At 34.7% G+C, this 16,443-nt stretch overlaps 1 protein-coding gene across 29 annotated transcripts in view; it reads left to right on the top strand.

Moving 5' to 3' along the window:
- Positions 1-16,443, top strand: part of NCOA1 (nuclear receptor coactivator 1) — a 219,274-nt gene that overhangs the window by 111,782 nt on the left and 91,049 nt on the right. For all 29 annotated transcript variants that reach the window (XM_069582750.1, XM_069582765.1, XM_069582749.1 and 26 more), the window contains 2 exons: positions 95-255; positions 9,548-9,653. In XM_069582750.1, the coding sequence (XP_069438851.1) occupies positions 9,565-9,653 (89 nt within the window). In that variant the 5' untranslated portion in view covers positions 95-255; positions 9,548-9,564. The remainder of the gene's footprint in view (positions 1-94; positions 256-9,547; positions 9,654-16,443) is intronic.

The following is a 16,443-nucleotide window of genomic DNA, read 5'->3' on the forward strand; positions in this document are numbered from 1 at the left end:
ACTTAACATTTCTGACCTTTATTATTTCTTAGAAAATAAAATAACGATCTAACCTCCCTTCTGCTTTTATTTTTTTCCTTCTCCTTTGTTTTAGTTGTTTGCATAACTGGTCTTAAATGAGATAAGAGTGAAGAGACTTACTAGAGCCATCTCTGGAAAAGAGTATTCCCCCATTCCACTGGAAACTACCCTACGGAGCACCATATTTGACCATATCTGTTTTGAGGACTCATTATGAACAAAGAAGTCTCCCAGGTAGGAACTGTAACTCTATTTTTAAAGAACTTTGTTTCATGGAAAGAGACAGACATTGCCATTTTTGTCACTTAATTTTTGTCTATATGACCATAACTTAATTTTTTAAAAGCTGTTGCCTTTTTGCTAGTTTACTATAAACTGTTCTACTGTGCACATGCAAGTAAATATCAGATACTTATTTTTTTGTTTAAAGATAGCTGTAGTCAGGAAAGCTGATTTTAATCTTTTTTTTTTAATGCCAATGTATTTTTCACAAGTTAGAACAATGTGAAGCTGATTTTTGGAAGACGTGTACAGTGTATCTACAGTTTCCCCATGTTCTTTTAAGATAACTGGAGTCATCTAGTTTTACAGATCTACAAGGAAACGTTGAAGGTATTTGAGGGTATTTTTGCCAAATTGTTTTAATGAGATAGCTACTATAAATGTGTTTCATCTGCTGACTGTTTTTCCTAAATAGAGTATTTCCACAAGGCAAATGCATTTGTATTTATCTCTTATGTTAAAAAATTAAATTTTAAATTAAGTATGAGGAATTTAAAGTATTGGGTTTAAAACTTATTTTGTTTTCTTCTTCTTATCTATTTGCTAATAGAAAACCAAAAAATACTTTTTTACGCTTTCCCCAAACTTACTCTTTTCCATCTAGGAAAAAAATGCAAAGGTTGGAAACATTGTTTCTTGATCTGTAGAATAAACTTTTAGTGGTAAACATAAATTTGTTAAATACATTGTTTCAAACATGATATATTTTTAGAAGTTAAGTTGCCAAGTCCTTGATAATGTCTTCATTATTAGTGTAATAAATTTAAAGAATGTGCACAGAATTTTCTTTTATAAAAAGCAATTTTAAAAGTCTGATAGTTAATAGAATAAATGAAACAAGATAAAATGAGTCTGATTCAAAGACTCTGTTTCTTTGCTTTTGCTGTTTATTCATGGCCATAAAGATTAAGATATGGGCACGTTGTTTATGACAGAGGCTTAAGAAGCCAGGGCTCTTTTCTGGGCCAGGGATAACCACCATCTGAGTTTTGGTTCCTGCTTTGTGGGTTCAGAGAGAATTTTTGTTTCCAGATGTTTAAGGACATCCCTGTTCAGTCATTAGCTTTAAAATATCTGTTTGTTTGTTTTTTTTTAACAAAAAATTAGACATACAAGGAAATAAAAAAATATGACCCATACACAGGAAAAATAGCCATTAGTAAAGGAAGCAGACATTGTATTTATTAAACAAAGAAGTAAAAGTAGATAAGTCGGATTTCATCAAAACTGAAAACTTTAGGTCATCAAAAGTTAACCATAGTTTGGCAGAAACCAATGCAATATTGTAAAGCAGTTATCCTTCAACTAAAAATAAATTTAATTTTTTAAAAAGTTACTATAAAGAAAATGAAAAGATAATTCACAGAATGGAAGAAAATATTTGCAAATCATATCAGATTAGGATCTAGACATGAATATAAAGAACTCTTATGACTTAAAAAAAACACAGCCAAATTTAAAAATAGGCAAAGGATTTGAATAAAAATTTCCTCAAAGATATGCAGATGGCCAGTAAGCATATGCAAAGATGGTTAGCCATTAACAGTTGTCATTTAGTTGCTGAGTCATGTCTAACTCTTTTTAACCCCGTGGACTGTAGCCCACCAGGCTCCTCTATTAATGGAGTTTTCCAGGCAAGAACCCATTGGAATGGGTTGCCATTTCCTTCTTCAGGGGGTCTTCTGACCCAGGGATCAAACCCATGTCTCTTAAATTGGCAGGTAGATTCTTTGCCACTTAGCCACCAGGGAAGCCCCCACTAGTAATTAGGGAAATGTAAAACAAAACTATATTGAAATACCATTTCATATATACCAGGGTGACTATAATTAAAATAAACAGAAAATAAAAATTTTGGGTGAGGATGTGGAAAAATTGGACACTTGGGCATTGCTGGTGAGAATTTAATGTATAGCCACTGTGGAAGACAGTTTGACAGTTCCTCAAAAAGTTAGAGAGTTATCAATAAAACATGACGTAGTGGTTTCATATCTGAGAGAACTGAAACCGTGTTCACACAAAAATTTGCACATAAATGTTCATAGTAGCATTGTTGTTTAATAGCCCCAATAATGGAAAACCTAAGTGGCGATCATTTGATGAGTAGGTACACAAAATGTGCTATATCCAAACATGTGAAATTACTCAGCCATAAAAAGGGCAATAGAAGTCCTGAAATCCCCATCTGTTTTTTATCACATGAGAAAGAATTTAATTGTCATTGAAATGAAAAGACAAAAGTGAAAACTTTTTTAAAGATCTTAGATATTTGAGGACTCCAGTTTGAGAAATATTCTTTATGGCAGTTACCCAGTGCAGGAACTCTCTATTTATCATGATTTTTCCTGTGTGATATTATCAGCTGAAGGAAAGTGAAAGCGTTAGTTGCTCATGTCTGACTTTTCGACCCCATGAACTGTAGCCCACCAGGCTCCTCTGTCCATGGAATTCTCCAGGCAAGAATACTGGAGGGGGCAGCCATTCCTTTCTTCACAGGGGATCTTCCCAACCCCAAAATCCAACCCTGGAGAAGTTTAACTCAGTGTCCCTTCATGTCTATGCTCTGTGCTAACTGCTTGGTAGCATTTTAAAGTACATTGTTAGTGTTGCTTATTAATTAATTGTTATTTTTCAGATTATGCAATCCTCAGCTTCATCTGGGAGATGAGTGACAAATTTCATATGTAGAAATCTATAATTCAACTGAAATATAAAGCACTGACCTATTTCTTCAGCCTCATCTATTTGGCTTAGTCTGGTCCATTTGAACAGAGGTAGATGTGGTTTCTGGTTTCTAAAACTGCTCTCTAGAGAGTGCATGAGATTGTGTATAACTTAGCAACTCTTTTTAAATCAACAGGGTACTTTTAGTTAGAAACCATACCTCTGTTTTTAAAAGGTGATATGTAAATTGGCTTCCTGAAACCAGCATTTCTTTTCTTAATGAACCTTGTTTAAGTTCCCTACTGCCAGATATAAAGCCATTCCACAAATAGAACAGCTATAAAAGTTTTCACTCATCAGAGGTTTTGCATTCCACTATCTGTTTATTGTGTTTTGTAAATAGAAAGTAGTTAATACCAGAATCATATCATCAGCAAATTGTTGGTGACTTTCTCATAGCTTCTTACTACTGGCCCTTATTTTGGTAGGCCAGATATTGAATTGCTGTTGAATTGTTGTCTGATGTTTCCTCAGCCCCAGAATTTCAGATAAATTTAGCAGATGTCAGTCTGCAGCCAGTAGTAGCATGGTATGGGCAATCTGTTTTAAATCTAGATTTATTTGTTGCCAGAATTGTACAAACTATGAGATTGTATTGCTTATATTTACAGTTGTGTAAATACATGTCTTTGTGTCTCTATCGTACTGTGAAATATTGTAGAAGGTTTCTTCAAAATAGATCTTATTAACCTTTTCAGAATTAGAAAAGATATTCTCATACTTTTGGACCAAAAAGATAGTTTCTTTTTTTTTCCCCATTGGGGAAAGAGGATTTCAAGAAAGCTCAATTTCTCAATTATAGAAAAGAATTCCAAAGCATTAGGAAAGATTTCAGAAAATATTAATTGTAAAAAAATCTTAAACATTCTTTAAAAAATTTAAATGTCATATTAGTAAAATAACTCACTTTTAATTTATCACCTGTTTTGGCTTCTGTAACTTTTAGACATTATGCTACATCTTGGATATACAGTAAAAAGATCTAGTAATTTTTTTGGGGGGGTTCACAGTCTAGAAGAGGCAACAAGCAAGAGAATTATAATTTTACAGCGTATAAGCATAAGAAATACATGCCCAGGAGTATTTTGAGAGCCTGTAGAATTCAGATAGGTTGATTCTTAGATAGGTAGAACCTAATGTCTTAAGTAACAGAGAAGATGAGCAGCTAAGTAAAACTGAGCTTTAAGTAAGAGTTAGCAAACTCTTGGATTTTAGCAGACTCTCAATTCTTTCATTTTTCTTTCTTGTTCATCATTGGCTTCTCTCTTGTATTTCTACTTTTGTTGAAAAGTTTAGAGTTGATAATTCTTCATTATTATTAATTTATCACATGATTTCTTTTTTGTTTTAATTTTGAAATATATTTTATTTCTATGTAAAAATAAAATTCAGTGACTTCTTTACTTCTGTGATATCTGGTTAACCTCATTTATGTTCCTGTGACTTTTCACAGGGAAAGATGTTAGCCATCTTATTCATTAAAATAATATGTCACTTAACTGATTATTCTTGTTTTGTGTTTGAGAATGGTCTTTCAACATCTTTTTTTGTTGTGGTTGTGATTTCAAGTCTGGTATATTTATCTTTGCATTGAGGTTGTCTACCTTCAATTGTAATTATTTTCCTTGTCATATAGATTTTTCCTCTCCCCCACCACAGGAGGTTTAATAAATGTTTTCCTCTGATGACATTAATCCATAATGCAGCTCATCTCATTTATTTATCATTAATAGAAACCCGGAACTTAAAAGTCCATTATGTTTATACATGTTGAATTTGAGGTGACAGTGGAATGTCCAAATGGAAATGTCCATTTAGCAGCTAGAAACTTATTTAGATAGCAAGTCCCTGAGATCAGAAAGATTATGCTTGCCCTTTGTGCAGGAAGTCTTAGAATGAAAATCAGACCTTGTTACTCCTCTGTTCTTAACCCTCCAATGATTGGCTAATTCACTCAGAGTAAAGCTAAAGTCTTTAAAAGCTGAGACCTTACATGAGGCAGCCTTGTCTCCCGCTTCTCACTCCCCAGTTTTACCCACACTGATCTCTTTCATATTTTTCAAAAAGTATAGTTACGTTCCACCCTTCAGGCTGTACAGCCCTTCCGCTGCCAGGAGCACTCTTCCTCCAGATGTCATTCTCTCTTCCTCACCTCCTTGAAGTCTTTGCTCACATCTCACCTTCTTAGGGCTTCCCTGGTGGCTCAGACAGTAAAAAATCTGTAGTGCAGGAGACCCAGGTTTCATCCCTGGTTTGGGAAAATCCTCTGGAGAAGGAAATTGAAACTTACTCCAGTATTCTTGCATGGAGAATTCCAGGAACAAAGGAGCTACAGCCCATGGGGTTGCAGAGTTGTACATGACTGAGCACACACACTCTGATCCTTTCTCAGTAAGGCGCCTCCTAACTACTGTATTTTAAATTGCTGCCCTTCTTCCATAAACCTAAGCCTCTATTTTTACCTTATTTTCCTCCATTTTACCACCTTTTCATATACTCTGTAATTAACTTTTTCACTTTCTCTCTCTCCTTCACAGTAGAATGAAACTTTATGAAGACAGTGAATTTTTATAAGTTTCATGCAGAATTGTATTCCCACCACCTAGAACAGAAGCTGGCAAATAGTAGGAGTTCAGTGGGTCTTCCCAGGTTGCGCTAATGTTAAAGAACTCTCCTGTCAATGCAGGAGACGCAGGTTCAATCCCTGGATCAGGAAGATCCCCTGAAGGAGGGCATGGTAACCCACTACAGTATTCTTGCCTGGAGAATCCCATGGACAGAGGAGTCTGGCAGGCTATAGTCCATAGGGTTGCGAAGAGTCAGACATGACTAAAGCGACTTACTAAACAGCATAGGAGCTCAATAAATACTTGTTGCTGGGTTAAGTTAGGCTCTCCACACTGACATCAGTGTAAAGTTTCTGACTAACGTTTACCTTTGCAGGGAGGATGGGATATTACCAGGGTTTTTAAAGTCTTTCCTTAGTATTGAAACTAAAATTAGCATATATAATCTATGTGTCTATATGGACTCTATGTAGTATATTTTATATATATGTATAATCTGTTTATACATAGGTTATATTGGTTGGGCTAATGCTGATTGGACAAACATTTAATCACTCATTCACCAAATTCTATAATGGACACAAAATAGATGGGAGCTGGTGCAATCTTTGTGTATTATGTTGGGGGCTTTAGAGTTATCCTGTGGACAGTCAAGATTAAGGGAAGAGTTTTAAGCAAGAGGTTGACCTGACTTATGTTTTTGATAGCCTGCTTGGGTGGCTCAGGAAGACCACCTGGGAAACTATTTTGATAGTTCCACAAGAGGTGAGAGGAGACTGTAAGTATAGGATGGAAATAAAAATTGACACATCTTAATGTTTGATTGCATGTCGGTTGTGAGAGAAGAGGCTGGAATGACTCCAGTGTACCAACTGTGAGAAAAAGAAATACATGAGGAGGAGATGTTAAGTTCATTTTGGAAAGTTGAATTTGAAGTGTCTGTGTGACATCTGGATAGAGTTATCCAGTAAGGAGTGGGTTGTGAGTCTGAGACCCAGGAGATCTGCTCGGGAGATAGAGATTTGGGAGTAATTGGTTTAGAAATGTTTTTTGAAACCATGATTCAGAGAGTGATATCCCCCCAAAGTAATGTATAATATGAGGGGAAAAGAGGACTGGAACACTAGAGCCTTGAAGAAATCTAACACAGTCTAATCCAACTGGGCAAAAAGCACTGAGAATAAGGTAAGTAGAAAACCATACTACTTCTGCTGATCTCTCAGGTCATGGCTTAAACATAAGTTTGTCAGAGAAGCCTCAGTTGATCACCCAGTTAAAAATAGGTCTCTTCTATTGTTTTTCTCTATGAATCCTGTTCTTTTTCTTTATGACTTTTATCATTGTAGAAAATTACATATTATTTTGTGTTTTCCTTGTTTGTGTTTCCCACTTCATGAGGGCAGAAACCTTTATTTTCCTATCTACAGTTTACTCAACTCCTAGCACAGTGCCTAAGATATGATAGATGCTTGATTTATTTATTAAGTAAGTGATGAAAGTGTGGGATCACAGAAGTCAATGGGTGACAATATTTCCAGAAGGAAGCAGTTTCAGATGCTGCTCCGAGCAGCCCAGTAAAGTAATAGTAATAATAGTTAGTGTCAGTAAATGAAGAAATGAAAAGTGTCCTTTGTATTTTTCAATGAGAAAGTATGGGATGAGTTATCCACTAATGAATACTACCCCTCATGGAGCTCTTGGTCTAAAGGGGAGATAATTACAATAACCAACAGTTACTTAGTGCACCCTTTCCATGCACTTTTCATTCAGTCCTCACTACAGATCTAAAGACACTTGTTCCTTGGAAGAAAAGCTATGACAGATCTTGACAGCCTATTAAAAAGCAGAGACATTACTTTGCCAACAAAAGTCCCTATAGTCCAAGCTATGGTTTTTCCCGTAGTCATGTATGGATGGTAGAGTTGGACCATAAGAAGGCTGAATGCTGATGCTTCTGAGCTGTGGTGTTGGAGAAGACTCTTGAGAGTCCCTTGGATTGCAAGGAGATCAAACCAGTACATCCTAAAGTAAATCAAATGTGAATATTCATTAGAAGGTCTGATGCTGAAGCTAAAGTTTCAGTACTTTGGCCACTTGATATGAAAAGCCAAGTCTTTAGAAAAGACCCTGATGCTAGGAAAGATTGAAGGCAGGAGGAGAAGGGGATGACAGAGGACAGGATGGTTGGATGGCATCACTGACTCAATGGACATGAGCTTGAGCAAGCTCCAGGAGATGGTGAAGGACAAGGGAAGCCTGGCGTGCCACAGTCCATGGGGTCTCAAGAATCTAACACGACTGAGCAACTGAACAACAGCTTAACAAAGTATAGTTATTATTTGTAAGTTACCGATGAGGAAATAGGTTTAAGGAGATTAAGCGTTTTGCCCAAGAATAGGCAGGTAGTGATTAAACAGGGCCTTTCTGACCCTAATGCCCATGCTTTTACCATGCTCCAGTAGGAGAATCAGGCTGATTCTTCACCACCAAAGAGATACCTTGTAAGTGCCATTTGAGTAGGAATGGTTTTGCTGCTGTTTATAGGACACATTAGAAGTGAGAATGACCTGAATTAAGAAATAGAAGGATCTTGCATGAATCTAGAATGAGGTATTAGCTTCTAAGCAAGAATCAAAACTGTATTTGAGAATGAAGAAAGAGGAGACGTTGTAGGATCTTTGTTAATAAAGACTTGACAGGACATTGATACAAAATGAGGAGTAAAAAAGAAAAGTAAAGAATAACTAAAGATTGCAGTCCTAGAAGCTGGAGATTTTCATGACCTTTACATCTAATATGGAGAAATTAAAAATGTGCCTCTTGGGCTACATGGAATAATAAACTCATGATTAGAATTCTAGGTATTTTTTATACTGAAAAGGGGACATGAAAATCTTTGGTGTTAAGAAAGAGCTAGAGACAAAGTAAGTTTTAGGACTAGAGAGAGAAAAAGGATTTACTCAGACATTAATTAAAGCCACATGAGAAATTCTTAGGGATCTCAACTTTACAAGCATGACTACTACTAATTATGCAGCACTGTAGCTGTTTAATAATTTTAGAATTTAAGGAAAAGTTAAAGATTTTTCCCATTTAACAAGAGTTTCCTCTCCTTTCTCAAGGGTAGATGGAGTGGAAGAGAATGAGCAGTGTATAGTTTGGCACTAATAAAGTCTAAGGGCAGTGATGAACATAAGGCCAGAGGCAGGAACCTGAGTTTCATTAGAGATTCTATAGAGAATAGTGTTGATAGGGACAGATCAGAAGGGATCTTTCAGTGCAGTCACTAGCCGGCATAGCACGTAAGAGAGACCTGGCTGGCGTGCTAGGGGAAATGACTCCGTGTTCTCTGGCATCTATACCAAGATCCTAACATAGACTAAACACTTGATCTTTGTCGCCTGACTGCATAGACACAGGTTAGAAGTATAGAATTCAAAGTTGGGAAGTACAATTCAAAATCCAAAGCTAGTTCATCGCTTTAACTTTTAATTATATATGTATTATTTCTTTTTCTCTCAATATAAAACCTCAAACCTTAGGAGTAAAAAGTTGCTTTAAGTCCTTTTCAAAACAGTCTAAAATAAATAAGAAAGTAATTTCTGATTCTCATAGGGTCATTTTTTTGCATTTACATATGAAGTGATTTTTCTCTTAAAAACATCTCATTGGGTATTTAATTATTCTAGGAATATTTTCATCCTGATTGATCTCTATGGTCTTATAAAGGGTGACTAATTTTATTTTACAGGGATGGAGAAGAAAGTGGAGAAACACTAATAGCTGATGGCTCTTGTGCTTTTATATAAATGTGGATGCTTTTATGATGGCTGTAATTATCCGCTGAGAAACTGCAGTGTTTAGATATATTTTGACATAAAGGGAGCTTTCTGTCTCCTTATGGTTGGAAAGTTCATTAGGGTGGGTTTCTTATCATTTTCCTTCCTTTTTAGGTGTGAAGTTTTTCAACATGAGTGGCCTTGGGGACAGTTCATCTGACCCTGCTAACCCAGACTCACATAAGAGAAAAGGGTCACCATGTGACACACTGGCATCAAGGTAGGAACACTCTTTCTTAGTCTTATTTCTGACAGAGCTGCTTTACCATTTTCATTGTCACTTTCGAGCTTGCTTCATCTGTAAGTTTACCGGCCTTCTCTGAGTCCCTTATACTCAGCATGTTCTCTTCCTTCCCCAGGGCTGGTTTGCTCCCTCTAGATTTCCTGTATTCAACACCTGTGCATTCTCCAAATATCAGTGTAGTCATTATTTTTTAAAAGGGAGCCTTCTCTTCCTTCCATAACTACTAGGTCAAACCTCCTCTATTCGTGTATGTATTTCACATGTATTTTTAGAGCTATGATCCATAATTTCAGGGTTTTACTAGCTTGTGTACTTATTTAATGAGGCCCATGGCTTCTCTGCTACATGCTGTACTATTGTAAGAACTTTGTCCTCGCTCACCGTTTTATCCCTAGTTCCCAGCACAATGTGTAGCTTATATATAGTAAGGCCACAGAAAGTATTTGGCAAAGGAATAAATAAATCTACTGTACATTTTTTAACTGCCATCTCAGTACCTTAGTGGTACAAAGAAATATTATTAGTGGGACAAAGAAATAAATTGTTAATATCAGGATTTTAAAGAATGAGTATTTTTAGAATTAAATATCTCTGTTTTAACAGAACATGGTCATCTGAAATAGGCAAAAGAGAGTTGTTGCTAAGGAGGTTCTAATAAATGCCAGAAAAAGATAGAACTTCAGTCAGATCAAAACAGCAGCTTCCTACCGGAGAGAAGAGTGGGGATTTTATTCCACTCACCTCTGAGGATCTGGAGCAAAGTCTCTCAACCTCCACACTATTGACATTGTGGACAAGATAATTCTAGGTTGTGGGAAGCTATCCTGTGTGTTGTAGGATGTTTAACAGTATCCCTGGCTTCTACACAATTAGACGCCAATAGAACTTTATATCAGTTATGATAATCAAAAATGATAATCCAAACATTTTCAAATACCCCTGGGGACAGAGAAAGCAATATGGCCCCCAGTTGATAATCATTGATCAGAGTATAAAATAGCAGAAGACTCTTCTTTCATTGGATTACATGCGTTTTTCTCATGGGGCAACCAAGAAAGAATTTTTACGGGAGATTGCCAGGGTTTCAGGCTGGGGAAAGAAAAGTGACTACTTCTGTTGTTGCATTCAGAGAACTGTTATAGAGTGATGGTAACCTAAGTACTCATAATCAAGCCTTTGTTGTCAGAGTTAATGTTCCTGTTTATTTCTTATATGTCAGTCCTTCTTAATTAAAGAATAAATAAATAAACATATTGTGTTTTAGGACTTCCCTAGTAGCTCAGCTGGTAAAGAATCAGCCTGCAATGCAGGAGACCCCAGTTTGATTCCTGGGTCGGAAACATCCCCTGGAGAAGGGATATACTACCCACTCCAGTATTTTGGGTATTCCCTGGTGGCTTAGCTGGTAAAGAATATGCCTGCAATGCAGGAGACCTGGGTTCAATCCCTGGGTTGGAAAGATTCCCCTGGAGAAAGGAACGGCTACCCACTCCAGTATTCCAGCCTGGAGAAGTCCATGGACTGTATAGTCCACGGGGTTGCAAAGACTCGGACATGACTGAGCGACTTCCACTATTGTGTTTTACTTGAAATTTTTATTTGCGGGGAAATTTTTAATCTATAAAAAAAATTAGAGACTAGGAAACTACCCACCACATGTAATTGATAATATTTTGTCATATTCTTAGTATTTTGTTAATATAATATTGTATTTGCAGTTTTAAGTAAAAGTAGTAAAAGGGTTAATGATTAAACTGATTTGTCTCTAATTCTTTCAGTCTGTTTTTAATGATTATGTATATTTATAAGTATCCATGAACAATATAGAATATTTGTTAAATTTATATATTATATAATACTGTATATACTTTTCTTTGGAAATAAAGATACGTAGATTTATTCAGTTCTGTTAACTTTTGATAAATATTGTATTACACAAAATACCATATTTGAAGAATCTGTTTCCCAACAGCTAGACATTCCCTATGGGTAAATAGCCTTTTTGTTACAAATTTTCATTCTTACAGCTAGCACTACAGCAAACATGAACATCCTTGTACATACCTACTATTTTATACATAAAACTTTCGTTAGAATCTGTGTACCTTATTATGTTAACTGTGTTCTTACCAGATTATTCTTCAAATGACAGTCATTGAGAGTTGCCTTTTTTCTTGCATCTTTACCTCACTATTTTTTCCTCACTTTAACTTTTTGCCATCCTGATGGGTGTGGGGTTATAATTTTAAGTACATTTCCCTGATAAGTAGATAAGTTGATTACGATTTCTGTTTTTATTGCTCCTTATATTTTCCCTTCTGTGAATTACCTGGTTGTATCTCTTGCCCATATTTCTTCTGGGTAGTTTGTGCTTTGCTTTTTTTTTCCTTTTTTATTTATAAGAGTTATTTTTAATTTTCTAGTTAAATTCTTACTCTTTTTTGCTTACATTTGATGCAAATATCTTCTCCCAATCTGTTGATATCCCTTAGAACCTAGGATTTTCATATGTCAAGCTTTTTAGGGTCTTGTCAAGGATTTTTCCCTCTATTTCAAGGCCTTAAATGTATTTTTATACATTTTCTTCTAATATGCATTTAGAATTTTAAATAAACAAGCATTTACATTTATGGGATAAAAATGTAACAACCTATATTTTTTTTCCTGTATGGAATGTCAGTGGCTGTAACCATATCCATTCCCTGCTTTTGTGCTCTTACCTTCATCAGAAACCAAGTTCCTGCATAGATAGGGATCTGACCTGAGCCTTCATGTGATAGTTGCCATGCTCTCTGATGGGGCAAGTCACTCTTCCTTGTTATTTTTCAAAATTGTTGTTCCTGTTCATGGTCCTTTACTCTCCCGTACAGATTTTAGAGTCAGTTTTTTGTTTCCCTTGATTTTTCTTCCTTGATGGGATTTGAATTAGAATTCCATTTGCTTTTATAAGTTAAACTGGAGAGAACTGACAGCTTTATTTTGTAAATTGTAGAGTGTTGTTATTTATGACTATAAAGGCTTCTCCTTTATTCAGTTCTTCATTGATCTTAAATAATAGTGTATAATTTTCCCCTTTGAATGTCTAGCCCATCTTTAGTTAGATATATTCCAGGGTACCATAGGATTTTTATTGCTTTTAGGAATATCATTTTGTCTATTGTATTTTCTAATTGGCAGTTATTCGTGTATAGGAATGCTAATGATTTGGGGATTTTGATCTCATATCCATCCATTGTTCTAAGCTTTCTTATTTGTTTTAATGGCTTTTATCTGCAGATCGTCTTTGATGTGTGTGTGTGTGTGTGTGTGTGTCTATAATCACATCATGATGAATATCAAAATTTTTATTTATATATATGCATATATTTCTCTTCTTAATTGTCTTAAAAATTATTATCCTTGCACTTTTGCTTTAAAAATATTTGAAAACATAGTCTTTGTCACGTTTATAAGTATGGGCTTCAATTTTATTTATTTATTTATTTTTTATTTTTTTGGGTGAAAAATTGTAATTTATTGAAACTCAAGTCAAAAAATATAAGATGCTGTAGTGTACAATATATTACACAAAGCACCCTCAGGCTCACATTCAAGTCAAGTAAGAACTCCATACCCCTTTCCCCAGCCCTCCCACCGTGGGGTCTTAGTATCTGTTCCATACACAATCATGCACACTTAATTTGGGAAAGGAATGGGCTTCAATTTTAAATAAGTGATTTTTTAAAAATTTAGTTAACTAAAATTTTGTGATTTTGAAATTGATGAGTTTGTACATGATTACCATCTTATAATGTTTCTTTTGATTTTGTTATTGTATACTGTCACTCCAAACAGATTGCAAACTAATTAATTACAAAGAACATATGTTAGACCTCAGGGTATTGCCAGCCCTGTGTACAGGAGTTCTAGCTAGGGCAGCTTCTCAGTAATTGTTTGGTGGGGTGAGACGTCTCAAATATCCTTCCTGTTACCTCTCCATTTCTTAACTCTTCTAGGAGAAATGAGAATTAAAATGCCAGTTTTTAAATGGTGGGTAGCTGTGGGCAGTGCTTATTTAACATTAACAATTCAACAAGCGCTTTATTAAATACCTACTATTCAGCCAGCACCATGTGCTTGATGTTTGAAGGATATAAGTGTGAAATATGTTTCCTGTCTTCAAGGAGCTTACAAATCTAGTCAGTCATACCACTCATTCTCTTTCTTAAACCCTTCTGGGCTCTCCTTTGCCCTGAGAATAAATAATCATAATCAAAGTGATGATAATAGATAATATTTGTTGAGCTAATGGTATGTGGCAGGAACTCTGCAAAACATTTCTATGTATAATACCATCTTTTTTAATCCTCACAAATCCCTAGGAGGTAATTAATGTCATTATCCCTATTTTACAGATAAAGAAATGGAAGCTTAGAGAAGCTAAATTGCTGTTAAGTAACTTGTCCAGGGTTACTTAGCTAGTAAATGATAGAGAAAGTTTGAACTTGTGTTTGTAAGCAATCTCCTGTGCTCTTTATTATGGTGTATACAAGAGCCCTGGTGAACCTACTGGACCTTATCGTCCTGCCCTTTTGTTTCTAATCATCTATAATTCAACTATCTTGAGCTACTTATTTTTGCTCTCACTTTTACCTTTGAAAAACCTGTTTTTGCCTTTTAGGAAACTAGCTTCTCCCTACCATTAGGTTTAGACATCTTATTCTCTAGATCTAGGTGCCATCTCTGTGTGCTTCTATAGTACTGTAAATTTGTCACATAGTAGCTTCTTTGTTCTCCCACTTATTGGAGGCTACATCTGATTTACTCCTGGATTGTCAGGACACAGTACCTGGTTATCTTGCACATGATAAAAGTATGGGAGCACTTGTTGAAAAAGCTAATGAGGTTTAAAAAAAAGATGCAATACTTGAGAAGTTAACTTGTAGTAGTATTAACTAGCATGTACATAGTATCAGTGGAAGTAAAGTGGGTTAGTGAGAGGAGAAATGTAGGTGCCCCAAAGCAATGAAGATGTCTTTTCTGTTAAGGTAGAATTTCTTTTTCTCATCTCCACCATTTCTTCAGTTTTTAACTTTATTTGAAAAAAAATCTGTTCTCATTTTCTCTTCTTGCTTATTAGTTATTCCATTTCATGGTGATTTTCCTCATTTCTTTCTTAGGTCATTTTATAGACACCTTACCATTTCATTACTTTTAGCTTCTTGCTTCCTTTATCACCTCTCTGTCTGATCCTCCCCAATTCTATTACTTTTATTTTTCCTTTACTCAACAGTGGTTTCCAGAACTTCAGTTTTACATAAAACTTAATGTTAAAAACAGATTTGGGAGTTCCACAAAATGAATCCAATTTATTTCAGTTGGCATTTAGACCAAGAGATTTAAGCAAGTCATACTTTAGACTGAGTCTACTAAGTAAACCTAGTGTCAATTAGTTTCTCTAAGGTAAAATCAAATGTGTGTGTGTGTTATGTTATTCATTTTCTTTTATGCCTCATTTTCAATACTTTGTTGTGAAATTTGTCAAAATATCTCACCGTACATACTTGCTGGGAACATTGTAAGATAAAGTCTTACTGAGTAAAATGGGATTAATTCCTTAATGAAAGATTTAAACGTTAAAGATAGAATGTGTGATTGTTACAGTTTTAAAATTTGGTTTTATTTTGGGATGTGTGCCATTTTGTAGTGTTTTGTCTTACGTAGATAAATACATTTGATCTTTGTTAACTTGGTTCTTTTCAGCTTAACCATGCTGTTATATAAATGCTATTGCTTTTATAGTTTTTTTTAAATTATGAAAAGTAAGTGATAGTTTAATTGTTGCCAGTTAAGAATTGTTTAGCAACTGGTTTTTCCCTCTTTCACCTCTTTTTTTTAATACTATTTGTATATGGAGTCAAATGATTTTGATTGATACTTATAAAACTAAGAGCTACTTGTGAGCAAATTTTCTTTCTATATTAGTTTGATAATAGAAAAATTCACTAAAAGTAATGCTTTATTGTCTTTGTATGTGTTAATAAAATTAAGTGCCTGATGACTTGGTTAAATAAACAAGGGGTAAACAAAAATGAATAATATTCACTTACTACATTTGAGTGAATGTAAAATGCTAGTTGTTTGCACTGTTATCCTTTATTCTCATTATTTTCCTTTAAGATAAATTGAGTTTAATTTTATTTACTATATAATGAGAGCTTATAAGCAGATTTTTTTTTCTATTTCTTTACAACAAAGCAGTATATGAGAGACATTGTTCTTTGTACCTCTGTCTCTAATTAATGATTTACTATTCTTTTATTTTACTTTTTGGAAGCATTTTTTTTTTCCTTTTGAAAGGGACCAAGTAATGGTCTGATTATTATAGGAATCAAGATTTTATCAGATTTCCAATTATAATTTCTTTGAAATCTGGGTAGTCAGCCTGCTTAATTTACAACAAACTTATTTGAAAATTCAGATTTTCTATTTTTAGGGAATTATTATTTAGAATGCCTAGTAATTTCAAATGCAACTAGTATATGTACTGCCTGGTTCTTTTACTATCTAGTATTTACTGGTTATTTGAAAGATTCAGTGTATATATATCATTGAGTAAGATATCTGTGATAGCAGTCATTCTCTTTATGTATTTTAGCCAGAATTGTTTTCTGCTCTTTGGCATTTTGTAGTATGTTTTTCAAATACAAATTTAGATTTTTTTCTAAATCTGGCTTTACATTCTAGATGAAAATAAGAATTGCTGTAAATATGTAAGTATCAAATA

The sequence above is a fragment of the Ovis canadensis genome, chromosome 3 (assembly GCF_042477335.2).
Source record: "Ovis canadensis isolate MfBH-ARS-UI-01 breed Bighorn chromosome 3, ARS-UI_OviCan_v2, whole genome shotgun sequence".
Lineage (NCBI taxonomy): Eukaryota > Metazoa > Chordata > Mammalia > Artiodactyla > Bovidae > Ovis > Ovis canadensis.